The following is a 17,455-nucleotide window of genomic DNA, read 5'->3' as shown; positions in this document are numbered from 1 at the left end:
ATTTTATTGGGCATAGATTAATAAATCACAATGCTAAACTGGTTAAAGGTATTTCCTTCTACATTCATGGTCGTGGATTTGTATAAGAAGCAAAATGTTTTATTTGTTAACTAGTTAGTCGGATTTTCATTTGGACCCTGCAAGTCTAAAACTTGATGGTCCAGCTCAGCCTAAACCCTTAGGTTCAGAGAAATGCGGATTTAGTTAAGTTTGGGCTTAGCAACTAAAAAATTTGAACTAGCAGGGAGGAATGCAACATGGGCCAAGGGTTTATTGTCCCCAAATTTCATATCTCATTTGTGTCATATTTTTAATTTTTGACACGTATTATTCAATTTAATTCCAAACTAACACCATTAAATTTTTCATAAAATTAATTATATTACCAAAAATTAAATATTTACAAAAACCAACAATTAAATAAACTCCCGAGCACCACATAAACCCATCGCCGCCGCCATTGTTCCTCCTTACCACCGGCAAAGCTTCCTCTCTCTCTCTCTCTCTCTCTCTCTCTCTCTCTCTCTACATATCCAACACTAGATCATGATCGATCCAGCACATCGAAGAACGAATATTCTGTCAAAGTTTGGTATTGGGACGCAAGGAGGATATCTAATCGATGCTTCGCCGCAGGATATTTGCAGTGAGAAAACTACATTCGAATATCAAGGAGGACATCAACAGAGAAGAAGATAGAGATAAAAGAGAGAAAAGAGAGCTTCGTCGGAGGTGAGCATTGCAGCCGACTTGCACGGTGGGAAAATTTAGGGTTGGTTGTTGGGGGGTAGGGTTGTTGGGGAGGTGGTTGTTGGTTTCTTTTGTTGTTAATTAAATTTTCAGTTTTTATTTTAGTAATTAATTATATGAAAATTTAACAATGTTAGATTTGAAAATGAGTTAAGGAACACGTGTCAAAAGTCTAGAAACAAGCCACGGAATGAGATATGAAATTTAGATGACCTGCAATAATAATATAATATTGAGATATATTAGTTCAAAATTCTACTCTAAAACCATCATTCATAAAATGCCATGCTAAAAAAATGTATCCACATCTAGTCTTGTTTGACATGACAAAAAATATTGCCACATGGAAAATATAGACAACTCAATTTTCAACAAAAGTTACAAAACTCACACCATCTCTCTTTACCAAATCCACAATTTCCCCACACATGATTCTCTCCTAGCAAACTAAAACTTGAAGTCACATCAAGTAGCCTAGTAGTAAGGGTACAGATTGACAAACAAAAAATGTGGGATGTTATGGGTTCGATGCTCTGAGCTGATAAGTTTGCTTAACCGTGGCAACGGAAAAAGTGAAATTCCCCATAACCTCTTCAGATCCAAAAAGAGTGGATAATCTTCGGTCCCGAACTTCAATCCAACCACCGACTTCATCACGCCCTTTCCTCTCACGAAGTCCCTAATCCTCCTCTCGTACTTCCCTAGAAAAGGCCTTTTGCAAACGACCTTGACAGAGATGGGGAAAGAATCAAACCCGAGTATGAAAATATGTGAATACAATAGATTACGATTACTGATTTTGTAACAGGGATATTAACCTAATTTCTCAATAATATTTTTTTGGTCTGCCTTGGTTCGTTCATTCTTATCTAAAAGTTAGAATGCATTGGCCATAATGCATCTGATGACTAGCTACTTATATCATATTACCATGATTATTTGAAGGTCAATGAAAATTATGTTGTATGACAAAATATTCAAAGACAAAAAACAAGAATTAGAGAATAACATGCCACTCACATCCTTTCTCTTTTGCTTTCTTCAAAAGCAAACACTGATTGTTCACTCCCCCACTTTGGGTGGTTTTCCACCCGCACTTCCTTGACTTTGCATCTTTCTGAGTTTCTAACCCATGCCACCATCTATTTATGTCTCATTTTGCTGGCATATTTTATCAAACATAATCATATGCGGTGAGTAATAGTATATGCTATATAGTTCGGGGCACATAACAAGGATAATTCCACGATATCTCTAAATCACTTAGTGTATATCCCTGATTACTGATTAGTATAACTTGCTATAACTTAGTGGTAGTACTTGTACAAAAACAGAAATGAATCTAGTTGGGTAGCACTCCATGACTTGTCAAATTCGAAATCAAATCGTAATACGTCTTGGTGTAATTGTATTTCCTTATTCTTCTGAAGGTCTCAATTTTGGAATTAATGTTTGTTATTCTTTGTCCAAAATGTGTAGTCGTTAGTTTTTTGTGCAAATGAATAACATATGCATATCACCGTAAAAGTTGTCAAACAAAAAACTGTTTGCTTAAATAATAATTTATATTGTCTCTATTTAACTATCTATTGTTAGGTGTACGATTTTATCACAAAAAGCCTTTATGATATTAGAAGTGGAACTCTCACGTATAAATTGCATATTATATTTTGTCTTCTCCAATGTGGGACTTCATTCTTCTTCTTTTTTACGAATGATAGCATTAGTCGGTTATTTAGTTGTTAACGGGGAGGGAGATCGATAGGACCGCAATATGGTGCATAAATATGATTGCTTTCCACCACTGCGGTAAAGCGCCATATACAATATGAGACTTTATTCTCTAGCAAAAACTAGCTTGTTCATGTAAAATTCATGGTTTTGCCTTGAAAAAAATGGAAATGAATAATTTATCAAGTGCTTTCTAAATGAATAATTTATCCCTCAACATTGAAATAAATATTGAATATTATTTCAAGAGTGAGTATCTGATCCCACTCGTAGCTTATCAAACGATGATTATTTTCAGCAGCTTGTAACATGAAAAGAGCTGTGAAAATAGAATCTAACTTTACTCGTAACTTATTAATATGTAATCTCCATACTAATTGTAAGCCCAAATAAAGTAATGCTCAAGAGTGAGGATCTCACATGCCCACATGGGTGCAAAACCCAAAAATTCATTTACCATCAAAATCTCTTCAAACACCACCTGCTTGAATATAATTATTATTTCTCTTGTTGCAGCCATCAACATTAAGCTTAAACCAACATGTAAAAAAAAGAAAAAAAAAAGAAAAAAAAAAGAGAGCTTCTCAATGAAGCGAAGATTCAATCCTGTAAGGTTTGTTATTCTTGTGTACAAAAGTCAACTATTCATGAAGATAAATACAAATAGGAATTATAGGCTCATCAATCATTTCAAAATCCTGCCCAAAAACAAATTTAATTCACCAGTACTAAATAAATTAGCAAGCAACGGAAAATACAAACCTCCACTGTAAACCCCCTAAGATGAGTGATTTAATGGTGAATTAATTAAAAATGTAGCCAATCAAGAAAATTAATGTCTTACAGTGGATTATATATTCCGAACCTCTGCTAGATTTTCTCTTGCCTTATGGTGTTGAAAAACATGAGTTACTTATTCATAGCCACAAATACATCTTTGGCACCCGGACCGTTTATTGCTCATTCTATTTTTCAGATTTTCATCATTAGTTAGGAGCTTATCAAAAGTGTACATGGCCACAGGAAACCCTGAAAACCATAAGAGGTATATAAAGTTTTCAAATGAGATTCCATCGCCAACAAGAAAGGCCACTATAATTAATGACCAACAAGTAAGCATATATAAAAGTTACCGTCACTTGTTTCCCTTCATAGGGGAATCGGAACATTTATTTTCTAAGATGAACGCCATGAACGAGCAAAGGATAACAACTTGAAAATAGGATTGAAACATGTTTTCTTTTGCATATGAATACTACAACATAATATCACAAAATTTTATAACCTGCACTCATATTTGAAATTTTTTTTGCGGTCTCTTTTATTGAAAAACACTAAGTGTAGGTCTTTGGTGTTCAAAACACCATTTTTGCACAAAAAGTAAAACACCATCGAAAACATTTTGATAGAGTAATAGGTTTTCCTTGTTAAAAAAAATAAAAATAAAATCCATATAATACCTCCTTGCCCCAAAAATATCTCTTATTAATTGTAGGGATACTTTCTGAGAATTTGTATTACACAAGAGAAAACAATAATAAAAAGTTGAGGGCCACATTTGTGCGCTATACAGCACACACACTCCACACTCTGTCATCGATTGATAGTGAAATCCAGCAACACATACATACCTCTAATTCTAAACCAAAGAAATGTCGGGACCTACTGGAATGGTATTTTGAGCCGAAAGGAAGGAAGGACCATTTTGTCATTCTGTAACCGATTTTATTCGACCCCTCTAAACTTTGTTGGAAGTACATTTCATATGAGGGAGAGGGTTGTGTTGTGTGTCTTGATTAAATTTCTTTTGCATTTTGAGTGCTAATACAATCGCGTGCTTCTCATAAGTGATTCCATCCAACTGATCCAAGTCTTGGACAACTTGTGTGGTATTTCTTCTTCATCAAGTTTAGTCGTTGTTGATTTCAAGATTTGGTTGCACTTTGCTGGTTCGTGTGCTTATTCTTCAAATTAATCCAAGAGACCATCTTTACAATTTTTACTTTCCTTCTCTAATAAAACTGCTAGCGTTTCATCTCAAAATTGTTTCCGACTTGCTAAATTTTTTATTTTTTTTAAAAACAAACGATATTATTTATATTAAGGGAGTGAGACTGCTAAGCCTCTAAATGGGGCAATAATATGGTCCAAATTCACTTGTAGTAGGAATCAAACCTAAGACATCTAGTTAAGAGAAATTTCACTAGACCGTAATACTAAATGGCCACTTGGTACAACTTATGTAACATAATTTTGTGCCATGTTTATCATAGTCAAACAATCCTAAGTCCCCTATTAATCAAAACGGCAACTAAACCACTTTGTGTGAAGGACTAGAAACCCAAAGTACCATAAGTTACAACACCCCACTTTCTTATCTGATTGTTTTGAAAAGATGACGATGTTTTTATCATCAACTGATCATCAATCAAGGGTCAAAGAAGCCCACTTACGAAACCCTAGTTACACAACTAATGAAAGCCCACATTATTCTTTGGCTCTCTCTCTCTCTCTCTCTCTCTCTCGCTATATATCAAATTCATTCCCTGGTTGGTATGCGTTTTGCACTAGGACTGGTTTATCAAAGATGACCAACGTACCAAGGTCTCTGAGTTATTCTTCTCTAACCCTATTCAAGCAAGCCATCGCAGCCTCAGATCCTTGGCCGTTTTCCTTCCTTTTCTTGTAAGATTTAATCTAGGGGAGAAAATCAAAAGCCCTAGGGTTTGCCTTTGTCTTTGCCTTCATCTTCTCGCCTTTGTTTGTTGGTTTTTCTTTTAATATTTTTTCAGATATGGGTAGCGGAGAGAGAAGTCTGAGAAATTTCCATCTTCACCTGCCGCATCTTCACCACCACCACCATCATCACGGTGGGAAGAAACAAGTGATTAGAGATGTTCCAAAAGGGTGTTTGGCAATCAAGGTGGGCCAGGGAAAAGAGCAACAGAGGTTTGTAATTCCTGTGATCTACTTCAATCACCCACTCTTCATACAGCTCTTGAAGGAAGCCGAGGAAGAGTATGGGTTTGATCAGAAGGGCACTATCACCATCCCTTGCCATGTGGAGGAGTTTAGGTCCGTCCAAGGCATGATCGATAGGGAGAAGTCCCTCCACCACCATCACCACCACCAGCACCACCACCATGTCGGGTGCTTTAGGGTTTGATCATCAATCAAAGATTGTAGCTCGAATCCCAATTCTCTGTAAATTTCGAGTTTTTTTAGCTATTTTTGTTTGTTTCCTTTCTAGTTGGAAGGTGATGGCAAATACGATGTGGTGATGATGAAAAAGAACTGTGAATGTGGATTGCATTTGCAGTCATTTTGTTATTGTTAGGAATCTTAATGATGATAAAGATAAATTCAAAATGCTTCTCTTTTTCTTTTTCTTTCCTTTTTCTTCTATTTATTATTGATGAGTATTCGAAAGTTTTTGTGATAAGGAAGGAGGACATCATTGGTACAACATTGAGAGGGAGAGAACAGACAAGGCCAAATGCTGGTAGGGTCAAAGCGCTTGCTAGGCCATTAAAATTGCTAGGTCAATGATATATTCTTGAGAGACAATATATTTGCATATAAATTATATCAACAATATTTTCTTCCAAAAAAGAATTTCTGTCAACGATCTTGTTCTTTTTTTTTCTTTTTTTTTTCTTTCGTTTTTCTCCAATTTCAACAATTACACCTCTTTCTTTAGTAATTTGACCATGATCAATTTGCTTGGTTGGTTGAAAAGATGTAAATTTTTTCATAACCTTTGAATTTTGAAATGGTTATCATAAATAATTAAACAATGGAAAAAATGCAGCAAAAGCAGAAATTTCTCAATTCCTTTCTTTTTATTTTTCGATACTTGGTAATAACATATTGATTCGAAAGTTATATAATTGATATTATTGATAATTTTTTTTTTTTTAACGGAGATATTATTGATAATATTGAATAAACAGAATAATATCATTCACTTGAGATATTATTTGTGTGATTGCAAAGATGCCAACAGAAACTCTAGGGAACTGGAAACAGTAGTGATGGGCCATAAATTGAACATAGAGTGTGGACCATTCTATCTGGAGTCTGTGCTCCACACTGCTCATACATCACTGAATAGTGAATACTCTTTGGAATCGTTGTGTATATATCACTTCCCATTTTCTTTTTCTTCTATTTTTGTTTCCAAACTTCCACTTATTGTTTCTGGTAATGTTTGTTTGGACCGCGTTAAATTGGGTCGATCATGTAGGAAGACTACCTACACAGAGAGAGAGAGAGAGAGAGAGAGAGAGAGAGAGAGAGAGAGAGAGAGAGTGAGTGAGCGAGTGTCCGGTGGGTGCATGACATCCACGTTTAAGTTGTTCAAGTTTTTCAGTTGGTGTGTCAAGGCTCTGCAGTCTGCATGGTAGACACTGTGTCATTCGACAGAGGAGCCAAACAGAAAGCAAGTTTGGACCCTTTTCAGATGGTATTAATTACCAGGTCTCGCTGCCATTTTTAATTAAGCACAATTTATAACAATCTTGGAAGTTCATGAGAGGCATAGAGTTAGCATGCAATCGAGGTTTCAAGCAGTACCAACTTAAATAGAGCACTTGAAAAAATGTCTCGCCTTTTGAGTTCGTGGAGGTGTTGGTTGTTAGGTTCTAAATTTTATTTTGGTTGTCGGGCTCCTACTTTTTCAATATTGGGTATGTTGAGTATCTAAATATATGCATGTTACAAATTGTTGCGAGGGTCTGCTGAGATTATAATAAGCATGTCTTTGGATATTTGTTACAGTTGAACCGATACTGTCAACACCACATGCATGTTATTGATAAAGGTTCTCTCACCTCTTTCATCCAAAATACTACATGCGATGTGAAATACATAAAATCCCTTCTGTTTTTTTATGTAATTCTAAATTGGTTTCAATTTTTTTAAACATCCCAAATAAGTATGCAATTTATTTAAAACATCACATCCGTTAAGCCTCAATTAGATTTTTGTTAAATTAATTAGGATTTACTTTGTCTCCAAATGTCATGAAAGCATGGTCTCCACAACTAATGGCCACTATCACTCCCATCAGGTCATCGCCTCCAAATTCATGCACAACACCAACTCCACCTTACAACTCACGCCGCCAACATTGAGAAGAAGGTCATGGAGGTTGCTAAAATGGTATGGATTGTCATGATGTGGCCACCACCATCTTCACCGTCCATAAAGAAGAACTGGAAGATTTATGAGTCAAGAATCGGCGAATGAGGAAATCACATGAGTAGAAACAAGCTCTTTGAAATCCTGTAGGAATTCTTAATCCTCTTATTTGTTAGCTGATTATCCTCCTAATGTAATCTCAATTTGGGTGCATTTTCAATTCAATTCAATACTTGTTTGATCATTGGGTTCCATCTTATATAATCTACATTTGAAATTTAGATTTTGAGGCAAATAATGTTAATATTGACCATGATATACCCAGTTGGTGTGTTTTAAAATAAGGGTTGGGATGGGGTATCAGTGGTCGTAGGTTGAGCTTGGATGTGGTGGGTGCTTGATATTTTTCCGTCTTCATTTTTGTTTTCTATTTTATTCGTGAATTAGTTTTTATTTTTTTATTTTTTTATCTTCATGTCTTGTTTGAAATTATTTTTATTATTATTTTAGTGACCAGGTAAGCTAAAAAGTGAGACTCATTGCTTGGTACTTATTTAGAATATTTACAAAAGTTGAGATCAATTTAAAATAACAGTAAAAAGTTAGGAAATTTTAGGTACTTGATCTTGAATTTTATATACACTATTATTATTAAAATAATAGTGCATTTAAAGCAACAAAATATTATAGCAACAGCCCGTATTGAGACTTATTATATATTTTGGTGCTAGATATATATATATAATTTTTATTAGTTCAAATGAAATTATATTAAAAAACGATCAATAACATATTAGGTTAGACATTCTAAATGTAATAAAAAAATCTTACATGCTGAAACAAACACGACAACTTCATATAATTTCGAATTTAGTTTCTGTTTCACGTGATAAACCATGTTTCGGCATGTGCACAACTCCCTTGCGGCTGCCGGTTTTTTAATCAGAAATTATGTAGGGAGATCAAGTTGAGGGTGACTCTAAGCTCTTGATTGATTGTCTTTATGGACCATGTTTAATTCTCTAATAATGATATTCTTACCATGTTTTCATACCATATTTATATATCACCTTATGTGGTATTTGATGTGGACATCCACATTATTTAAATTAATCAGAATTTAATTTAAATTAAAAACATCTAATAAATAAATAATTAAAAAAAAAAAAACTGGAATTAAATGGTGATTGTAGCATACAAGGAGTCTTCTCCTTCCTTCCCTGTTTAATCCTACTTCTTCTCCCGTTTCTTCTTCCACGCCAGTTCTTTGACGCCTTTTTTTTTCAAGTTAGTGTGGACTACCACCCTCTCTTATACTTTTCACCAGTACAAAAAATTACTTGCGTGACAGAATTTTGTGACACACCCCGACCGAGATCGGAGCGTGCTGGCCGTCACACGAAGGTGACGTAGCCATGTGCACGTGCGGAAGCTAATAAAGTAGTAATATAAAAGTACGAATAATTAAAAACTAGCATACAAGGTACTAAAACAAGTGCTAGTAAGTGAGATACAATTTCAGAGCAGGTCTATAGCAGCCCAAACGAAAACGACAACAGTAGTACGCCCGGAGGCGACCCTACAATGGGGAGTGTCTGTCAGAAACGCCGGAAAGCCCTCAAGGGAAACCACCGCAACGGCTAAGCAACTAGAACCTGGAGGGGCGCAAAACAAAAGCGTGAGTGGGCAAAAACAAAGCTCTTTGAAAACCATTTAGCAAAATACATTCTAACCCCTCGCCGTAAAACCTGTATACTTCCCAGAAAATAAACATATAAACGTATGTATAGATATGCCAAACGTGCTCAAGGGTATGCCAATCATGCTCAAGATATGTCATGCCAAAGTCTCATAATGAATGTAAGTGCCCAGGTATAAATCATATCAACATCATAACATCTGGCGGCCGGAGTCACCTAACGTGACCTGTACGGCTGCATCTAGAGCTCAAATCTCAACTCAATAACTGAACCTGCCCACGAGTCGGAACCACCTAAAGTGGTCTGTACGACAGGCCTGGGTGTAACATATATATACGCTCTAGTGCTACGATCACGTGAAGGCTGTGCGAATAATCGCGGGTCACCTACGAGTCGGAACCACCTAATGTGGTCTGTACGACAGGCCTATGCACCTAACTTGGATCCAAGCTGAGCGTGTGGTGCGGGAGGTGAACATCACGTGAAGGACTGTGCCCTACTCTGGGCGGAAGCACTAACACCGGGGGTGCAGGTTATGAGCTCTCTAAGCATCTTTAACCACTACTGAATTATAACATGCATACCACTTACCTGGCACTTACCTGTGCGTCCACAGCACCCAATATGCATATATATGTATGCCACTACTAATGCATGCAATGATGCATAAACGATAATAATAACATGCATGGCATAAGGCAAATAACCCTTTTTAAATCAATTTCTGGGAATATAAATGTATATAGGTATATACGGAAAACAAAAGCCCACTCACTAGTAAGTGGAAGGGTCGTAGCCCCCCTGCCTCGAGTGCGAACGCTCGTCCTCGGGGTACGTGTCACCTATATGCGAAATAACTATAGAAACGTTAACTTTAAAGCACATAACCAACTTCTCGTAATAACTTCTCATACATTGCTCAAAATGGACAAATGAATATACCAACGTGCTCTACACAACCTCAGGATCACAACCATAATTTTAGAATAATTTTCCTCCGCCGCACGCCCCCCACGCGCCGGCCAAGGCACGGACCTACGCGCCCCCACGCGCGGCCACGTGCCATGCACACTGACGGTGTCAACAGACGCCGTCAGGAATATTCCGTTAAAACCCCGGAATATTCCGTTAAAACTAACAGGTTCCGTTAACGGCGTCAGGAATATTCCGTCAGAATTGACGGAATATTCCGTCGCCTTCTTCATTCAATCGCCGGCGACGTCGCCGGCGCCGGAAACTGGGAAAACCTGCAACTTGGGTTTTCTCGCTCATTTTTCCACCATTTTTCACGTTTCTTGCACCAAATTAAACCTTAGAACTAGAAGAACACGTCCAAACAAGTTTTAAGGTCTAAAACTACAAGATTATACCTGTCCAAAAACTCCAAACTCGGCCAACTTCGAACCAGGCCTTCCCGACGTCCAAATTCGTCCAACGAACTACTCCGACGCTCCTTAGGACCTCACTAACAAAACTACAAGCTTCAAAAGTCCAAAAACACGCTAGAATAAGTTTGCATGAACAGTACTCAAATCAGCCATTGACGAATCGACGTGAAAACGAAGGATTTCTCACCTGAAAATGGTATGGCTGTGCTCGCCTCGACCTCACGAGTTCAATGGTGTAGTTGGTTCCCTCGATCTGTGATGGTTTGGTTGGTTTTGGTGCTTGTCCGTACGTATAGTGATAACGGGAAGGGAGAGAGACGCGGGGGAGAGAGACAGAGGGGAAAGAGAAAGTGGCTGTGTGTGTGAGTGTGTGTGTGTGTGGCCCTAAGCTTGCCAACACCCCACAAAACAACCAAAAACAATAATACGAAATCAAGCTAGGGGTAAAAGGGTCATTTCATATGCACGTTTCCGATATTTCCGGGACGGGATGTCACATTTTGCGCGACAAAGTAAATTCCGTCGTGCAATGAGACCTTATGCAACGAAAAACCCCCTTTTTTTTTTTTTTTTTTTGCTAGAACCCTAACGCGCGACCAAGATTTTCCTGCTATATCTTTGCGCGACAAAGGGTTCGTTGCACAAAGCTTGTTCATTTTCTTGGGCAAAACATTCAACGCTTTGGAAACCACTTGCACGACAAAGGCTTCGTCGTGCAAGTTAGAGTCAGTTTTTAGTCAAAGCATTCAGTGCATGTGAATCAACAGAAACTGAAAGTATTTAGTGAGATCTTTGCACAACAAAGCCTTCGTCGTACAAATGCCCTTTACTTCCTATAAATATGCGCTTCTGCTCTCCCTTTTCTTCACAATTCTATTCTCCTTATTCTTCAGAATTATGTTCGTGCTGAGATGGAGGATAAAAACAAGGATGATAACATGACCGACGAAAACCCGAATGATTTGATGCAGCATTTTCAATTCATGATGCGATTGTTGTAGCCATGGGAAACAATTGTCCTACTGCTGAGTGGCGTTCTTGGAAAGATGTGCCAGAGAATGCGAAGAAGACGGTGATGGATGAATTATTAGTAAGTATACTGTTGATGGATCAATAATTAATTTTGTGATATTTTTTTGTTATATGTTAGAATTAATTATTTCCATATATGTGTAACAGTGTAAGTATACTATTGATGATACGAACGAACAATTGATGAAGTTGATGGAGGATGCGTTGGAGGGAGGTTACAATAGGTGGCATTATGAAGTCCAGTGGAATGGAGGACCATCGAAATAGTAGTTTTAAATTTATGTTTTGTATGACAATATTTAAATTTAAGGTACTTTTTATAAGTTATGTATTTTTACTTAATTATGTTTTAATTCATGTTTGGTTATTTAAATAATTGAATGGAGTATAATATCAATTTATTTAAGTTATTAATTGAATGGAATATAATAATTTATTTAAGGTATTAATTGAATGGAATATAATATACTTTATTTAAGGTATTAATGATTTAGTGTATTAAGTGAATGGAATATAATATCAATTTATTTAAGGTATTAATTATTTAATGTATTAATTGAATGAAATATAATATCAATTTATTTAAGGTAGTAATTATTTTTAGAATACATATTATAAACTGAAAATTAGTTGGTAATTATAAAGTTTATGTAAACATAGATATCTATGTTTACGTAAACTTTATAATTACAATAAGTTCGTCGCTAAAACCTTTGCGTGACAAATCTATCGCTAAGCAAACTCTTGCGCGACAAAGATTTCGTTGCGCAAGGGCAATCAATTATAGGTCAATGTATTTGGTTCATCTGAATCAGAGAAATAAATACCGTATTTACTGCATGTGTTTGCGCGACAAATTGTTCGTTGCGCAAAGTCCCTAACCTTCCTTTAAATATGCGTTTCTGCTGTCCTTATTCTTCACAATTCGTTTCGAAAACGCTTTGCAATTCTGACGATTATAATCAGTTCGTTCTTTGAGTGTTGGTACGATGGCCGACAAAGATGCACGTTCATCAATGGCAATAGATGGAGAAGGTTCTGGATAAGGTTTGCGTTGAACTTTTTGCATTTTGTGTAAAGTTTTTATTTAGCTTTAGTATTATGAAATTATTTTTTGTTGATTGACAAGAAGAAAAGAGTTGTGGTACGGGTCCGACACACATATGGGAACATTGACGGATCGATATAGGGACCCGGGAGGTCTCGGGACCCTTCGAAAGCCCGAAGAAACACTTGTGATTGACCTTCGGGACCCTCCAACAATTTGGGCAGGTGCAGCAGAGAGGCTTGTTGTCTCCATGGATGTGCATGCAGCAGTGCTTACAAAGAAGAAGAAAAGGTTTCTAATTTTTGTTTTAATCCTCCAAATCGTCGCAACCTCTCAACTTTAAACTCAAGTTATCCCATCCCCCAACACCATTTGCCATTCCACCACCTCTAGCTGCCTAATTTTATTTATGCCAAATTCATTTAAGTTTTTTAATCCTAGACTCTAGTCTCAACTCCCAATTGTAATATATATGTTACATTAACAAATTTCATCTTTGTAAAGTCATTAATTGATGTGTTATGTTGCCGAGGAGAATTTATTGGTTTTATTACCTTTGAGATTAATCTTGATTATTATTATTATTATTATTATTATTATTATTTTTTAAAGCGGGACAACTAGTGGTAAGCCACAGTTATCGACCCCTTCTAGGGGCCTAGAAGACTCACAGAGGCATTTTAGCTTTCTCATGGCCACAATCAAGCAGATTCACTAGCTTGGAGCCTCGAACCCAGAACCTCCCTGTTTTTTGTATTTTAAGAGTCGAAATCCGCACCCTTACCACTTGGCCACTTGATGTGGTTGATTAATTTTGATTATTCAATGAACCAAATTCCATAAAAAATAGTACTATGGAACCAAACTAGTCTAATATATTTTTTTTGAACTTTTATCTTGGAGCCCTCCGATCTTGAAATCCTGGATCCGCCGTATGGAAGAAGCCGTTACCGAATCATTGGGGACGAAATAATAGGGGTTGTGAAGTCAAATAAGTGCGCCAGCTTTTCCTCCGACGTGGGAGCAATGGTGCGTACCAAATGTGCTGCAGATTGGGAGTCTTAGAGAGCCATCCCCGAGGAGCTGAAGATGCACATGATTGATGAGTTAGTTGTATGTGCTAATTTTATTAGTTAAATAATAACTATGTTTGTTAAACATAATATAATAGTTAGATTTTAATTTATTAGTTTTTGCCTGACAGTCCAATTGGGACATTGGCAAAAGTGATCCAAATCTGATGAAGGTTATCAACAACGTGTTCAAGTCGGGATTCTAGGAGTGGAACTTTGATAATGAACGCGATGCAACACTACAGCAAGAACAAGAAGTACCGGTGGATGAGTAGAATAAGATTTCTTATTTTAATATTATTGCTTATTTAATAATTATATATTAATTTTAAGTTTTTTTAGTATGAAATTTTTTATTAAATATGTACTTGATGTTTATTATGAATGAAATATGAATTTTAAGTTTGTTTAGTATGAATTTTTTTTTATTAAATATGAATTTTAAGTTTTTTAGTATAAAATCTTTTGATTAAATATGAATTTTAAGTTTTTTTAGTATGAAATTTTTTTTATTAATAAGTAAGTATATTAATTAAATATGCACAAATGGAATTATTTATTAAATATGTATGTGGTTTGAAAATTTTTGAAGAGTTAATGGAAAAATGTTGTCAATATCCCCCAAAAAAACAACAACAACAACAACAACAAACAAAAAAAAAAAAAAAAAAATACTCACACGACGAAGCAATGGGTTTAAAAAACCTGGGAAAGTCAAAGGCGTGCAAAAAGTTGAAGGCCACATCAATGTCCCAAAAAAAAAAAAAAGCCCAACGAACAATTATTCGTCGTGCAATGGGTTAAAAAATCCCGGGAAATCGTAGTCGAATGGTGCCAAAAATGTTGAAGCCCAAGGTTTTACGTGACAATGGTTGCATCACGCAAAAGTTGTTTACTTTACTAAACTTAACCAGATTGCTGGAAAGCAGAAGCTGCAAAACAATTGCAACAACTGCCTTCCCGTGGTACAATTTCCAACAATTTGAGGTATCATTTTTCTTAACTAAGTTATCTAATTAATTTCCATTCATTTAAATATTGTTGTATGTAGTTTATAGGTGTTGTGAGTTTATGTATCTGTATGCAACCATTTTTGTGTGGATGTACAAAAAATGGTTTGCAATGTTCATATAAGCTTAGTTTCTCGTTTGAGAATTTATTGGATTTCGCGAATGGATGCGAAAGGATGACTACGATCCAATGAATTCTTGAATTGTCCCAAATTTTTGGGCAGTTTGAGATTGCACATTCACATGTTGTAGTTTGCGGTTCACGCATTAGAGTTTGAGCGTGGGAAATGTGGTAACATCTCTTTGCGTTCTTCAAGTGCTTCGTAGTTTTTTGTATCTATCTCGTGCACTTGAAGAACTGCAGGGAAATGCTGCTAAATTTTTCCCACGCTCGAACTCTAATGAGTTGAAACCATAAATTATAGCACGTAACTGTGCATTCTCGAATGAGATAGGACCCATACTGGAGGCATAAGGTGGCATGTCATATTGAAGTTGTTGTAACCCTTGTAATTTTTTTTTTGTTTGCAGGTGAAATGGACAAACAGTGGATACATAATCCTAACAGATGTGTTGATGAATATTTGGATGTAATAAATCAATTCATCGATTTTGCAATTGCAAACAGCCGCGGCTCAACTCAAATTCGGTGTCCTTGTAGAAAGTGTAACAACTTAACGATTGAATATTTTGAAACTGTTCGATACCATTTAGTGAGAAATAGGATGATGGAAGCCTATACTACATGGAATCATCATGGAGAACAAATACAATATGCTTCATCCTCCGACACTACCCGAACAGTGGATACAATTAACTCTGTTGTGAATCCAAATAATCAAATTATGGACATTATCAATGATATTTTTTCAACCGCTAGTTCGAATATGAATATGGAAGAAGAAGATGGCGTCCCTCCCACCATGGACAGTGAAGTATTCGAAAAATACGAAAAACTATTAAAAAGTGCTAAGCAAGAATTATTCCCTGGTTGTGAAGGATTTTTTATGCTCATGGCCATTGTTGAGTTGATGCATGAAAAAATGAAGTTTCGTATGTCGAACCGGTGTTTTGATTACTTTTTGGGGGTTTTCAAGATGATGCTTCCAAATGACAATTGCCTTCCTAAAGATTATAAAAGTGCAAAGAAGGTGATGAGTGGTCTTGGATTGGGATATGAAAAAATTCACACGTGTAAAAATAATTGCATTTTGTTCTACAAAGAGAATAAATCGTTGGATAAATGTCCTGTAGGTAATGAGTCGTGGTTTAAAATGACATCTTAGAATAGAAGAACGAAGATTCCACAAAAAGTTATGTGTTATCTCCCATTAAAGCCCATGTTGCAGTGATTGTATATGTCAACGCACACTGCAAGCAATATGAGGTGGCATAAGGACAAATGGGTGGATGACTATGTTATGAGACATCCTGCAGATGGAGAGGCCTGGAAAGAGTTTGATCGGCTGTACCCCAAATTTGCACGTGAGCCCCGAAAAGTTAGATTAGGACTTGCGACGGACAGGTTTAATTCGTTCGGGGTTCTAAACCAGTACCACAGCACTTGGCCAATCTTTGAAATTCCATATAATTTGCCACCTTGGAAATGTATGAAAAAAGAATTTATGATGATGATGTTGTTAATAACCGAAGATCTAGGCACTTGTATTGATGTGTATTTACAACTGTTGATCAATGAACTAAAAGAATTATGAGAAAACGGTGTTCCCACGTACGATAAATCTACCGAGAAGATGTTCACTTTGAGAGCAGCCGTGATGTGGACTATAAATGATTTTCCTGCGTACGCTATGATGTCTGGGTAGAGCACTAAGGGCTACTACATATGCCCAATTTACAAAGAGGACACGACGTGTAGTTAGCACGCGGGAAAAGTTTGTTACCTAGGGCATCATAGGTGGTTGTTGTGGGACCATAAGTGGTGTCAAAATGAGACAGCCTTCTTCAAGGGCACAAAGCTTCGACCAAGACCAAGAGAATGGTCCGGCGATGAAATTTTAGCTCAGGTGAATCGGTTGGATCTTGCTCCATTGGGCAAGTTCGTAAATAAGATAAGACCAGACACACATCTAAACTGGACACACAAGATAAGGTTGTTTGAGCTCTCATACTGGTCCAAATTAAAATTGAGACACAACATCGATGTAATGCATGTTGAGAAAAATGTGTTTGATATACTGGTCAGAACTATATTGGACATCGAGGGAAAAACAAAGGACACGATAAAAGCTCATATCAATCTGGAAAAAATGGGCATTAGGCCAAGTTTACGGATGGTGAGGGATAGAGACATAGCTAGAAAGAAGCTCGCTTCGTTTTCAGTGAAACTGGAAAAGAGGAAAGAGTTTTTGCAGTTTCTATCTTCTGTAAAGTTTCCAGAAAGGTATGCTTCAAACATCAGCCATTGCACAAACGTGGATGAAGGCAAATTTCTCGCCCTCAAGAGTCATGATTGTCATGTCATACTTCAACTCCTACTACCAATGGGAATTCGACACCTCTTACCTGAAGATGTGGTAAAGCCGATTATGTTGTTGGCGAGATATTTTTCTCAATTAAC

The 17,455-nt window shown here is 36.6% G+C and overlaps 1 protein-coding gene across 1 annotated transcript; it reads left to right on the top strand.

Annotated features, from left to right (window-relative positions):
- The first annotated feature begins 5,275 nt into the window (after positions 1–5,275).
- LOC137719768 (auxin-responsive protein SAUR32-like) lies at positions 5,276–5,647 on the top strand. The gene has a single exon (XM_068458792.1). The coding sequence runs from the start codon at positions 5,276–5,278 to the stop codon at positions 5,645–5,647; it is 372 nt and encodes a 123-aa protein (XP_068314893.1).
- Positions 5,648–17,455: the final 11,808 nt, after the last annotated feature.

The sequence above is a fragment of the Pyrus communis genome, chromosome 16 (genome assembly GCF_963583255.1).
Source record: "Pyrus communis chromosome 16, drPyrComm1.1, whole genome shotgun sequence".
NCBI lineage: Eukaryota > Viridiplantae > Streptophyta > Magnoliopsida > Rosales > Rosaceae > Pyrus > Pyrus communis.
The sequence above is the reverse complement of the archived record's forward strand: the minus strand, read 5'-3'. Positions and strand labels throughout refer to the sequence as shown.